This window comes from Lissotriton helveticus, chromosome 2_2, assembly GCF_964261635.1.
Source record: "Lissotriton helveticus chromosome 2_2, aLisHel1.1, whole genome shotgun sequence".
In the NCBI taxonomy this organism is placed as follows: domain Eukaryota; kingdom Metazoa; phylum Chordata; class Amphibia; order Caudata; family Salamandridae; genus Lissotriton; species Lissotriton helveticus.
Genome location: NC_136060.1, coordinates 462,387,542 through 462,401,759, shown reverse-complemented (window position 1 = coordinate 462,401,759; position 14,218 = coordinate 462,387,542). Strand labels below are relative to the sequence as shown.

Genomic DNA, 14,218 nt, shown 5'->3' with positions numbered 1-14,218 from the left:
TCTGTACAACGTGTCTTGAGTCAAAGTCTACTAGGAATGATAGAGTTCTCCGTATGAGTTAATTTGCACTGGCAAATTCGTGGTTTGGAAAATAAATAAATATAGGGCCTGCATGTGTCATGTGCGCAGACATACCCCCGGAGTCCTATATGCTGTATATTGGGTTAAAGATAGTAATAGAATCGTTCAGAGCATTACCGGTAAAAATGAGCGGGACTGGATTATCCATGCGTCTGGTGTGCTGGAATGCCCTTAATTTAAATTATAGCTAGGGAGCTAAATAGAAGCCAGGATCGGGGAGTTGTTTTACCTGTTCCTTCACCAGGTGCTTAGTCTGAGCATCTTGCACGATCTGCAGTTAGGCTGTGAGAGCGCTGCCTCGAGGTGCAGTCGCTGGCTGCTCGCAGGGGGCTCGTACTGAGCCGGCCAATCAATGTTGAATTAGCGTGTTCGTCTAAGGGACTATGTCCAAAGATACCGGGTGCCTGACTCATGGTAGACAATCTTTACCCATACGGGCTAGGGGCCTTTATCGACAAGTGAAGAAAACTTTTGTTTCTGAAAGGGGCCTGAATTGTCGCATGGTAAAAGTATAGCCGGTCTGATGTCGACATGACAGGAAACTCAGCGTTATTATGCATACACATTTCGCACACGGCAGTATCCAAACAATAAAAATATAGGGGGCGAGATGTTTCAATAACGTCCCAAAATATCATATTAATGATAGCATCTAAATGGAAAAGAAACCTATTGTTTCTGAAAGAGGCCTGAATTGTTGCATGGTAAAGGTAAAACCTGACTGATGTCAACATGGCAGAAAACTCCGCGTTATTATGCATACACATTTCGCACAAAGCAATATACATACAATACAAATAAAGGGGGCGAGATGTTTCAATAACGTCCCAAAATATCATATTAATGATAGCATCAAAATGTACATCTACATGTGTCCATCTATGCATATACAACGTTTGTGTCCTGTATACTTTTTGTAATTCACGAAAAGACCAAAGATGGAGCTATGTTTGTTTAATGATGTATTTGCAAAGCCCAGGGGATTCTATAAGACCGTGCATGTTAATCAAGGGGTCCAATGGTGAATTTACCTTACCGATAGACTAACCTGTGTGCGTAGGGTTCAGAGATGTTTACTCAGGGTTAATCAAAGCCATTTGAGCAAAAGTGGCATCCAATTCGTTCAGTCCATTCTGGACAGAGTCAAACAACTGCATCCACTTACACTCTCTTACATTCATAATTGAATTGAGATCTCCGCCCCGTGGTCCCAGTGTGATTTTCTCAATCACTACCCACTTCAGGGATTCGGGTGTGTGAGTGTTCGCCAGAAAATGGTCAACCAACGGTGCCCCAGCCGTTTGGCATCTTATTCTACTGCAATGTTGCAGAACACGGTTCTTTATTTTTTGCTTGGTTTGGCCTATGTACATGGATCCACACGGGCAAAAAACCCGGGGGGCTGTCCAGCGTCGAACATACTACATGAGGGCATGGTTCAGCGACCGAGACACATTGCACATTGCTAGTACCAAGGGACCGCAAAACTGCAGACGACAAGATGATCTGTGTTACCACCTACTGTAGCAGAAGCAATGAAATCCGGAAGATAATCAATAAATATTCGAACATTGTGTCTGACTCAATTGAAATACCTAGTCCGCCCATGCACGCCTTCAAAAAGGCCAAAAGCGTCAGGGACTATGTAGTATGTTCGACGCTGGACAGCCCCCCGGTTCCCACAATTCAAACAATGTGGAATTTACCTGCCACACTTGGGAACTTTAAATGCAGAAATTGCAAAGCATGTGCACTTTGTTTAGAAACCAAGACAATCACGCACAACAACTTGACTATTACCCTGAAATCACTCACAAACTGCAACAGTAATGGAGTCATCTATGCGATTTTTTTTGCCCGTGTGGATCCATGTACATAGGCCAAACCAAGCAAAAAATAAAGAACCGTGTTCTGCAACATTGCAGTAGAATAAGATGCCAAACGGCTGGGGCACCGTTGGTTGACCATTTTCTGGCGAACACTCACACACCCGAATCCCTGAAGTGGGTAGTGATTGAGAAAATCACACTGGGACCACGGGGCGGAGATCTCAATTCAATTATGAATGTAAGAGAGTGTAAGTGGATGCAGTTGTTTGACTCTGTCCAGAATGGACTGAACGAATTGGATGCCACTTTTGCTCAAATGGCTTTGATTAACCCTGAGTAAACATCTCTGAACCCTACGCACACAGGTTAGTCTATCGGTAAGGTAAATTCACCATTGGACCCCTTGATTAACATGCACGGTCTTATAGAATCCCCTGGGCTTTGCAAATACATCATTAAACAAACATAGCTCCATCTTTGGTCTTTTCGTGAATTACAAAAAGTATACAGGACACAGAAACGTTGTATATGCATAGATGGACACATGTAGATGTACATTTTGATGCTATCATTAATATGATATTTTGGGACGTTATTGAAACATCTCGCCCCCTTTATTTGTATTGTATGTATATTGCTTTGTGCGAAATGTGTATGCATAATAACGCGGAGTTTTCTGCCATGTTGACATCAGTCAGGTTTTACCTTTACCATGCAACAATTCAGGCCTCTTTCAGAAACAATAGGTTTCTTTTCCATTTAGATGCTATCATTAATATGATATTTTGGGACGTTATTGAAACATCTCGCCCCCTATATTTTTATTGTTTGGATACTGCCGTGTGCGAAATGTGTATGCATAATAACGCTGAGTTTCCTGTCATGTCGACATCAGACCGGCTATACTTTTACCATGCGACAATTCAGGCCCCTTTCAGAAACAAAAGTTTTCTTCACTTGTCGATAAAGGCCCCTAGCCCGTATGGGTAAAGATTGTCTACCATGAGTCAGGCACCCGGTATCTTTGGACATAGTCCCTTAGACGAACACGCTAATTCAACATTGATTGGCCGGCTCAGTACGAGCCCCCTACGAGCAGCCAGCGACTGCACCTCGAGGCAGCGCTCTCACAGCCTAACTGCAGATCGTGCAAGATGCTCAGACTAAGCACCTGGTGAAGGAACAGGTAAAACAACTCCCCGATCCTGGCTTCTATTTAGCTCCCTAGCTATAATTTAAATTAAGGGCATTCCAGCACACCAGACGCATGGATAATCCAGTCCCGCTCATTTTTACCGGTAATGCTCTGAACGATTCTATTACTATCTTTAACCCAATATACAGCATATAGGACTCCGGGGGTATGTCTGCGCACATGACACATGCAGGCCCTATATTTATTTATTTTCCAAACCACGAATTTGCCAGTGCAAATTAACTCATACGGAGAACTCTATCATTCCTAGTAGACTTTGACTCAAGACACGTTGTACAGAACGGTATGAGCGATGTTCTGCCTAGAACCTATTTGTCTGGGTAAACATATGAATTTGCATAGAAATCACTGCTAGCGGTGTATACTTTGTTTTTTTCACCCATATAACTATGGCAGTCATCTATTTTCGCTCGGTGTCACGTTTCACTTAGCAGATAGTTCTGACCCGTATATTTTGAAAAGTGGCCACATCTAGATATGACTTCTTAAGGCCATGATGCCATAATGTATCTTTGAAGACCCCTCAATGCAACTATCCAATCTCCTCTTTCAGAACCATTGGGGGGAGTGTGACCCTTGGCGCACCCCCACGGCCAATCGCCGATCTGACGATTAGATTGAAAACCTTAGAAGTAGCGACTGGAAGGCTCCCCGGACCCAGTAAGTGCCCCTTTTGTTGAATGGACCAACCCAACTGTACACCGGCATTGCTCCCCATTATAACCCTGTGTAACACTGTTTCCTCAATTGAATTACAGGTTTAATCCACATACATAGGAACCGATGTGTGTCCTATCTTAAGAGCTATTGGATGGCCGCACGTAATGTATGCATTTATTGTTAGTTCAGTCCTAGTGTATCTTTGACCATTGTCATTAGTGCAATGCACTCATTCTAAGTATATTACTTATAGGCGCTCCTGTTCTTTTCGTGTCCTGAAGAAGACCCCAACATGAGGTTCCCAACAACCCTTACTACAGGGGTCGAAACGTAGACCAGATCACATCATCCCTCTAAACATAGGAGAGATCTTTTGGAATAATACTAATCCTATGTGAAAGAGTTTCACAGAACTTATTTGATCTAAACCAGACTGTAAAGGTTGCACCTATTATCACTGTGATTGTTTTAAGGTCACAACACCTTTACCCAGTCCCCACCTGTATCCCATCACACCCATCCCATCTAACTACCTCCTTTCTTTATCACCATGAGCGCGTTGATACTTTACTATGTAAATACTATGTGATGACTCTTGACAATTACAAGCTATCTAAATGAGGAAATTATCAATGAATTGAATTGTATCCTTGATTTCTAAAATTATTTGATTTAATGAAGTAATTGATATGCTTGTATATATGGCTGTTTGATTATACCTTTTCCTGATATTTTCTCACTAAAGTACCCTATTGAACTACGTGCCGAAATAAAATACGCACTGTAACTATGGACTGACTATAATTTGCGATAACAAATGCATATGTGGGACATTTGATGTTTACTAAAAGCAATAGACTCTGGCCACTACTTTTGTACCTATTTCACTGACCCAGGTCAGATAGTTTTTAGGGTTAACCCCGTTAAAACTCATTAACAGTATAGTATAGGCAGTATTAAATATTAAAGTCCAATTCATAGCCGTCGATCGATAATAATTAATTTCGGCTAAGATCTATGAAGACTTTAATCAAACAATAGCTCAGTCTGCTGAGACCTCTGGAGCAACTGACTTGGCTTGTAATGTAAACCTTCTGAGAAGTAACGCTTTAAGTTTCCGACTGCATAGAACAAACATACAGGTGACGATCTGCCAGATAAAGCTCATCTATCTCCGCTGAAAGTGTAACACAAAATGGACAACATGACTGTCCAAACTAACAGACCTGCAGCATTCAGATAAACACATGAAACACAAATAAATGCAAATAAAAAAATAACAGTAGCAGAGAAAATACAGAAGCAAACATAATCATTGATACTTCTGACTCTCTCTTGTCACCCTGTCAGCTCCAGACTGTTAAAAGACAAACCCAGTCATACCAAATACAGCTATAAATAATTTTTTCTGCACTTCATCTTGTGATCTTCCCTAATATTTTGCTATTACACTAGTACTCTGCCTCTGCAGCTCTTCGCTACAATTGGATATTTCACTCAAAACATGTCTCCTTTTAAAGATTCTTCCCTTTCTTTTTATAATCCAGCTGCTTTACTTTAACCCTTACACTTAAGATCTATACTTCTCCCGTCATAACGTCTGTCCTTCCAGGAGGACACAGCTGTACTTCTCTACAATTTAAAAGGAGTCCTACTCATGATAGTAGTGAAATCATAGCATGTATTTCTTCAGTTAGCATCTGAATGGCAACTGACAATTCTGTAGACTCACACCATTCTTTTAATTTGTTCCTCTACAGCACTCGCCCGGGGCCCATGATATGTAATAGATTGGTGTTATATTGCAGCCTTTTTCAACTGCATTTTACTGGTTACAAATTTCACACAGTTATCTGGCACTAAAAGGTGGAATCGTCCTTTGCAAGCAGACTTTTTTGTAAATTAAAAAGCTTTGGTCAATGTATTACTAAAATTACCTTCATGTACCAGTCTTAGTATGTGCCTGCCACACCTAACCTCTTGTACCACACTTTACATAGAAACTTCCATCCCATCTACAACTCATCCAGATTTTCACTAATCTGTTTCTTGTACAAAATTGTTCATGGCGGCTAATTACTGTGCGCTTTTTGCATGGAGAAAGACACTGACACACTAAGACTCATTCTCCCATTTTCCTCTGTAAGTAAAGATTAAAAAAATGGATTGTGTTATTTAACATCTGTAAAACATTCCCCACCAATTCTATACTTGCCAATCTTTCAAAGGATGCTGACCTAGCAACCATGGAAATCTTGGTAATGGTAAGTAAAAAAAACAGTGGTCCCTTCAGGTACAGTTTGAAGTCATTTATAGTCCAACTACAATAGTTTGACACAAGTAGAGACAGGCCAAGGTTATGCTAATGTATAATTTTCGACCACACTGACGAAAGCTGCACCGAACTGCCACTGCCTCTGTGTTCGGGCACAGGACGCATTTGCCCTTATCAGGAAGGTGGAAGGGCAGAGCTTCTCAATCACTAGCCCGAACAATGACGGGCCTGCACTGCCTTCTTTACTTCTCTCGATGCCGATAACATTTTGCTGAACAATTGAAGCATCTGTTAAATAACTTTAAGGCAAATAGAGACAGTCAAAGGCTACACCAACATCGACGCTTTAACGACTCATTTACAAGGAGTCATCATTATGAAGTGTCAAAGACATTAACAAGGAGCCCTCTTTCTCATTAATGAATGCATGTAACTGCAATGAGTCGCGGTTAAGTTATTTAACAGATGATTCAGTTGTTCTGCAAAACGTTATCGGCATCGAGGGAAGTAAAGAAGGCACCTGGAAAAAAAAACTGATTTGTATAGTTCCTTGGGAGTCTGACATGCAATGTTGTCTCCAAGTGCCCATATATGCTTCTGCACCCTTATTTGTCACATTTGTAGTACCCTCTGTTTGTTTTTTGATTGTATATACCTATGAATTATTGATTGCAAAATACTGTTGTATAGTATGGGTGATGACTTATATGATGACAGGAAATAAAATTGACTTTGTTTTTCTAACGTTATGACACTGTCTCGGTTGCAGGAGCCAAATGTACTCAAGTCTAAGGCGTAAAGGACATACAACTGTACCTGAAGGAACCATTGTTCTTATTACACAGCCTTTCAAGTCAAGCCTTCCTCTGCCCGCATGGTGCTTCACTTAAAAGGTAAAGTAAAGGTCTCTGATCTGTTTTTAACAAAACCGGTCTGCTCTACACAAAGTTTTAAAATGCTCATTGGCCCATATCCACAACATTAACACCACCGTGGCAGTAAAGATACCCTTAACTAATTTCGCTGTGCAGTCCTACATCACATAAAGACTAATGTTTTAAATCCGTTTATTTGTGACAATATGTTCTATGACTGCTGGTCAGTAATAGTTATTGAAGCCTAGAAGTGACAACGCTCATCTTTAGCTGGATTGTTCATATTGGAGAAGGACCAAGAATGATTTACATATAGTTGGGTTCTATGTGAAGTGGCGCGGTGGGCAAAAAGCAATAGACTAGGATGCTGGCCATAGTAATTTCCAGTGGATGAGATTAATTCATGCATTCCACCAGGTTTTCTTGAGTGTGACAACCTAAGTGTAAAAGATATGGGTCCCGTGCTCACTGCGCCACTGAAACTGAAGTCAAGCTAACCCTCATTGATGAAGCCTGGCTATGCTGAAACAGATCTGGAGTTGCAAGTGTTCTTGTCCAGACGGCAACACATCTAACTGTTTGGGCTGGAGAGTTGCTATTGAAGCAGGCTCAAGACTGATTTGCATAGGGCGGGATCATGCCTGCGATGGTATAGTGGGTAAAAAGATGGTCTTGCAAGCATACCAGAGTAATTAGTACGAGGGGCTGAAATTAATTCAAGCATTCCATCCATTACTTTTTTGTTTGCTGATATGAAAGCACTAACCAGACATGTCTTTAGCTTCACTCCTTCCTTTGAAATTGTATCTCCAGATATTCCACTCTATTATTGTCATTCCTGCAAGTAAAGACTTTTGACTTCATAATACAAAGAAGTACATCAAAAACTGCTCACACATTATGTAGTTACCAAAAATCTTTCTTAGAAAGAAACTGCTCCATTTTTTTCGTTAAATAACTTTTGCGTGACCCGTAAGTATTGATGAAGTGTGAGACTGACTGAATGTCTTTTACTAAAACTGACATGCACCAGTAAGAGTTACAAATGCTGTGATATACCATGGTAAAATTTTGATTTAGGTCACATGCGGCTCTGAGATCTGATTTGAAAACAAAACATGCTGCTCTTACCAAAGTGTCAATTAACTTGTCAGTTCTCAAATGTAGAAATATAGATAATAGACCCATATCCCCATGTTCATCTACGCAAAATGGGACACAAGCATAGATTGACAGATTTTCTTCTTGCTTTGCCATTTGGTGACAACCAACGGGAGGACTCAATCAGGCGAACCACACCAGCTCTACTCTTTTTCTCCGGAATTTTGCTAAGCTCATCCCACCCCTTAAAAAGAAGGGGGCATAGGCAATGCTTTACAGGTTGTACCTTACTTTTAAGCTTGTTGTCCCAAGCAAATGACACCAGTAGCTGGTACAGCTATAAATAATTCATTTGAGATTGCCTGTATTCTTCTGAAAATGGCTGTCATTCCTTAATAGGAATCTAGCAACTGGTTCCGACATCATCTTATATGATCTCTTTTTTTTCATCCCAGAGTATCAATACCTCTTCTTCCACATACACCTTCATTGGCTCAACCATTCTACTTGAAGCATTTTACAAAGCAACTACTTAGACCTATTGCTTTCTTAGTGTGCCGCAGCGCCCATCTGTTGTCACATCCCTTGCTTACCAATAAGTTAGAGCGGTTTTGGGTACGATGACTAAAGACTTTAATCCACTCATAGCTCACACCAAAACTATGATCAACTGTGATCCATGGAGCTAGTCTTGTTCCATTATGAGCCCTCTAAAAAGGAACACCCAGAGATTCAGAGAGATGTAAATATGTTTTGTAACTGGCATCAATTCTATTGCATAGCCCACTTTTTAGAAATTTTCTAAATTACTAGACCTTTTTAGTGAAATCAGTTATTTATTATATTTTATTGTATTACAGCAGCAAACTATTTTTTTTCATATGGATTGTTGTAAAGGGGACTTAAGTCATGCAGACAATCTTTTTGTATTGTAGAATGTAGCACGCTTGCTCTAGTCAAGAGAGTTGCCATGAGTGCCAAACTTAAAAAAAAAAAATGGTAGCAGGTTAGGTCACTAGAGACAATAATCATAGGGGTCCAGTTATTGCTACACCTAGGGCCCCATTAGGATGACGGGCGGACTTTGTCTGCCCGCCATCCCGTCGTGGAAATGGACCGACCGCCATAAGGACGGGGGACCCGTGGGTGCTATTAGGATGCGGCCGCCACAGTGGCGGGCGGTGCGGAGTGCACCGCCCGCCACAATGTTAGGGAGGCAGGATGCGCCCGCCACTGTGGCGGTCGCATCCTAATAGCACTTCCTTGCACAACATGGCAAGCACTGCGCGGTGCCTGCCATGTTGTGCATAGAACTGCAGTGGGGTACCATAGGTACCCCCCATCCCACCGGAGTCCTTGGGGGGGGGGGGGGCGCAACGGGCCCCCCTAGCAGACTCCGCATGCCTTTCCGTGGCGGCAATGCTGCCACGGAAAGGCATTCCGTAATGCACATTGTAATATGGCTGGCGGTGTCAAGTAGACACCGCCACCATTTTGCAGCCTTTTCCGCCCGGTCGCAAGTCGACCGGGGCGGAAATGGGGCCGACGGTCTTTCCGTCCGCCGCGGACCCCCCCAGCCATAATAAGATGGCGGGGGGTCTTTTCTACTGGGATGGCGGGCGGATTGCCCCCGCAATCCTAATGTGGCCCCAAGTGTTTAGGCGTAGTTGAAACCGAGTTTTACTTTAAGTGATATTGCAGCAAACAGGTAAATGGAACATGTAGCTGGAAACAAGTAAGGTGTTTGATGAAACATTTACAGATGTACATTATTCAGAGCCTTGATGCTCTTTCTGAGCTAGTGTTGTGCTCTATAAATGCACCATTTCATTTCAGAGATACCAGCAGTGGAAAGCTGCAGGCTTTTTGCCAGTGTTTGATGGCTACAAAAAAAAGTAGCTGTTTGTATCTCTTAATAAAGACCAGCTTTTTTTCAGATTGAGTATGTATATGAGAACTTTGTAAAGTCTTGTTTGATAGTTATGGTTCAGTGCTTTCTTATACACTTTAATGCAATCTCGTGACGATTTTGGAATTTGCTCTATATGACACCAGAGTGGACTTCAATAGGCTTGATCTAAACATAACTCAAGCTAAAAAGGATGTCTCTCGAGTTCATTTGCAATGATGATAAGAAATGTTTTCAGTTGGTTTCAAAGTTTAGATGAGAATATTCACTTCAGTGAGAATTAAGCTATGTTCTACTTTCAGTGGTATTAACCCATAGACTCTGGATTCTGTAGATCAGCTGGAAATGAATTTGATTTCTTTCGTTCGAGATTAAGAGGCAATCCAGTTTAAAATTCGACTGCATTAACAATGTTGCAGGCGGCTGGATTTGGGACCTTGTTTTTCTTAAGCAGGAAAATCTAATTGTAGATTTTAAGACCCTGGCAAGAGATGGTGTTTCCTGGTTACATTGACCCCATGACCTGACAGCCGTAGTGGTCCACATTTGTAGGAAAGGCTAGAATTCATTGTTTCCTGAAGAATGCCCAAAGTATTTAGAAATATGTCATAACTTAAGATAAAATGTACTTGTGGTTGTAGCATCATTTATTATTTGTACTAGCTACATAAACATATGAAAAACTGAGGAGGGAAGACATAATATCGTCCCCAAACCATGCAAGTTATTCTTGCAGTTATCTCCCCTTTGAATAGCTAACTGCTGCAGTATTTTTAGTACATCACGCTTGGTCAACCTGCACATTTGATTTGTTGTTGCCACTCAAAAATATTGTGCAGTTTGTTACTTTAGTAACTTTTAAATACTGGCACATGCTAAATTTAGACATTAAATACTGGAATGGTCTATAAACTAACCTTAACACCAAATCCATTTGCTTTGTGCATATTAATTGCTTAGTTATCTGCGTGTGTGTACACACACACATTATTGTCTGTCTTGTTAAATGGCTGGACATCTTATTAGTAAATCTTCTTAAGCGAGCGAGCTGACTCATTGCCTCTGAGGTAACCTATTTTACACTGAAAGCTTATAAACTGTGTAAGGATATGTAAATCAATAAAGGGAGGGAAGCACTCATTCTTCATCTACCCTTTTTTCAGTACTGGGAGCCACATCTTGTTACTCATGATCCATGGCAACAGTCATCAGCCGAAGATTTCCAGGAAGAGTCTGCAGAGCAGCTACACTGTCCGTCCATGGCAGGTGCACAAAGAAGAGAGAGCTGCGGGAAGAGTCTGAGGATTCCACACAGGATCGTGTGAACAATTGCACCACAGCAAAATTAAACACAAAAGTGATGTTGCACCCTGTGGAGTATCGCGTGCTATACAACCCGCTGGCATATTTAGGAACGAAAAAAAATGCCTATTTTTCAGCCGAAGATTCTGAAGATGATTTTGTAGAGAATAACTATTCCCACACCAGTTCAAAGCAAATTCAGAATACTTATAGCATCACATGCTCTCGCAGTTTGTCAAGTACTAAAAACACACTTCTGGATTTGGCTTTTTCTAAACCCATTAATGTGCCTTCAAGGTTGCCACAGACTGCAAAGCCATTGGACAAGGAAATAGCAGAGTCTAATGTTGAAGCCTTCAACACAAAAGAAGACCCAAGAGCATTTCAAAGGCATAGGCCCGGATATAGTTTTGTTTGTAGAGATGACTCTGAACCGTTCCCAACTCTTTCTTTTGAAGAAGGAGAGATCATTTTAAAACAAATCTCTCTTTTGAAGAGCAGTCTTAGCCCAGAAACACTAGTTGTGTATATGGAAAAGCTTGGTCATTTACCAGAGGAACACTTGTCACTTGTAAGAGCGGACACCAGGTTTGCTATGCTTTGTCGATACAGTGTTGACAGTATCCGCTCATTTAGCCCTTCTGAACTTATAAAAATTCTTCAGGCGTTTGTTCGTTTAGGTATTCCAGCAACTCACTCCATGCTAAATGTCTATGAAGTTGAATTATGCCGCCGAGTTTGGGATATGAATGTAGTTCAACTATTGCTAGTGGCTGACTTGTGGCGATGCCTGGGTCGTATTGTACCTAGGTATCTAGAGATTTTGTACAGTTACTTTCATTTACACTGGAAAGACCTCAGCTTGCCACAGCTCGTCCAGCTAATTTATCTCATTGGAGAAGGAAGGACCGCACCCCCTGATTTAATGGAGAAGCTTGAAACATTGGTGTTGAAGAACATTGAATCCATGAATCTAGAAGAGATAGGGGCTGTTTGTTTGGGATACTTTAAATCACGCAATGGGCTCTCTGAGCATCTTATGCGGAAAATTGGAGACAAGGTTTCCCTTGCAATGGACGACATAAGCAATTATGCTTTGGTAAATGTACTTAAAATGTTTCGTTTTACTCATGTTGACCATATACAGTTCTTAAAGCGTCTGGGACAGATTATTCCACAACGTATTCCTACAATAGGTACTCAGGGAGTCATGCACATATCCCTGGCCTGTGCAGCTCTGCATTACCTTGATGAAAAGATTATGAATGCTATAGCTGAAACCATGCCTTCCCGGGCAGTCTATTGTAGAAGCAAAGATGTTGCCAAACTTCTGTGGTCTTTTGGAGCATTAAATTATGAGCCACCCAATGCCCAGTTGTTTTACTCCAGCCTAACAGACCAAATTCGCATGAAGATGCATGAGTTTGAGAAGTTCCCTGAGCATTTACTCACTTGTTTATTGGCTTTGGCTTTTGGTCATCAATTTCCTTTTGACCTTATTGACTTTGCTCTGAGTGACCAGTTTGTGAAGCTGGCCACTAAGGATAGCCGATTTGAACTAAAAAAAGATCTCTTCACACTTGATGGCAGTGTGGGGATTGAATGTCCAAAATACACTGGTAATCGCTTGAGTCCCCAGCTTAAGGAGGAGATCTCAGAAATGCTTTGGGATTTTGCAAGCAAGGAGCTCTGCACCAGGCTGGAAGTTGTTGAAGCTGCTACTCTACTCGGCGCCATGTTGGGTGGGCCTCATTATGTAAAAAATCATATGATTTTACCTCATACCAGATCAAATGATCTTGAAGTTCACTTAGACATTACTGGACACGCACTTCCTTTTAATAAAGGTGCCACAGACATTCCAGTGTCAGAGCAACCACTTAAAACCGTTGGCGTTCATCTAACTGATGCCTTAATGAGACAACTTTTGAGTGGCAAAAATGAATCTGGCTCTCACTTGCAAAACGTAGAACTGCAACCAAAGTTGGAGGCTGCTGCAAAAGAGGAGATATTACCTGGGAAAGATCACAAGGGAGATTTGGATGTTTCTTTATTTTCAGATGGGGTGCCTCTCACTGACAACCTTCTCAGTATTTTGGCTGACTCCAAGTGCTCTACAGAGAACCACGATTCCCAACCTGAGACCAAGCCGAAGGTTCTGAAATTAGCTATTCAGGTGTCGAACAGGAACAACTATGCTTATGCTTCAAGGCACTTGCTAGGGCTTCATAGCTTGAAAAGGAGGCAGCTCCGCCAGTTGGGATATGTAGTGATTGAACTACCATTTTGGGAATGGGTTCCAATGCTCAAACGAACTCGCTCCGAAAAACTGGCCTACCTGCATCAAAAAGTATTCAACTGTATTAACTGAACAATCTTGACTGTGAATTCTGGCGATCAACGTGGCATTGATGAGCAAAGAGTAATCTGCTTTGATGCACTATGCTGTACAGTTCTTTGATTTAATGAGATATTTATGAATGATAATCAGATGTATAAAATTACGTATGGTAAAACTATTTTGAGTTGCTTCGTTGCATTTGCTTTACTGCATATGAATGACATTCAGTATTTTAGGTATAATCTTCCGTACAGCCTTAGTTTGAAATGAAAACCATCAGTCTAAAAATGCAATGTTGTGAGGAACATATTCTGGATAGCATACGGTTTTCATGAGGTTCACCAACTTCTCAAACACTTAGCTAGGCAGGGGTTATTTGGCATTACGTATCCCACATGCTGTTTCACTGAATAATGCTTTGGTAGGCTTGGCCTTCATTGTTAAGCATGAGTAATGCTTACTTTTTAATTGCTTTCTTGGTTTACTGTTAAGGTATGTTGTGTGGTGAACAATATGTACCATGTAGTCACTGCTAGGACTTGTTTTTCATATCCTTAGCATTGTTTATTTTCATACACAAATACAAAATGAATGGTTTCTAGGTACTGAGTCATGGGCATTTCAAAATA

The 14,218-nt window shown here is 41.2% G+C and overlaps 2 protein-coding genes across 2 annotated transcripts in view; both read left to right on the top strand.

The window, feature by feature from the left end:
- The first annotated feature begins 6,830 nt into the window (after positions 1–6,830).
- FASTKD5 (FAST kinase domains 5) lies at positions 6,831–13,777 on the top strand. The gene is made up of 2 exons (XM_078678708.1): positions 6,831–6,954; positions 11,110–13,777. Exon 2 carries the CDS (start codon positions 11,142–11,144, stop codon positions 13,617–13,619), a length of 2,478 nt encoding a protein of 825 aa, XP_078534834.1. The 5' UTR covers positions 6,831–6,954; positions 11,110–11,141; the 3' UTR covers positions 13,620–13,777.
- The window catches only part of UBOX5 (U-box domain containing 5), a 130,728-nt gene continuing 123,340 nt past the window's right edge, over positions 6,831–14,218 (top strand). Inside the window, exon 1 of the mRNA XM_078678709.1 lies at positions 6,831–6,954. The gene's annotated coding sequence lies outside the window, so the exon portion shown is untranslated. The remainder of the gene's footprint in view (positions 6,955–14,218) is intronic.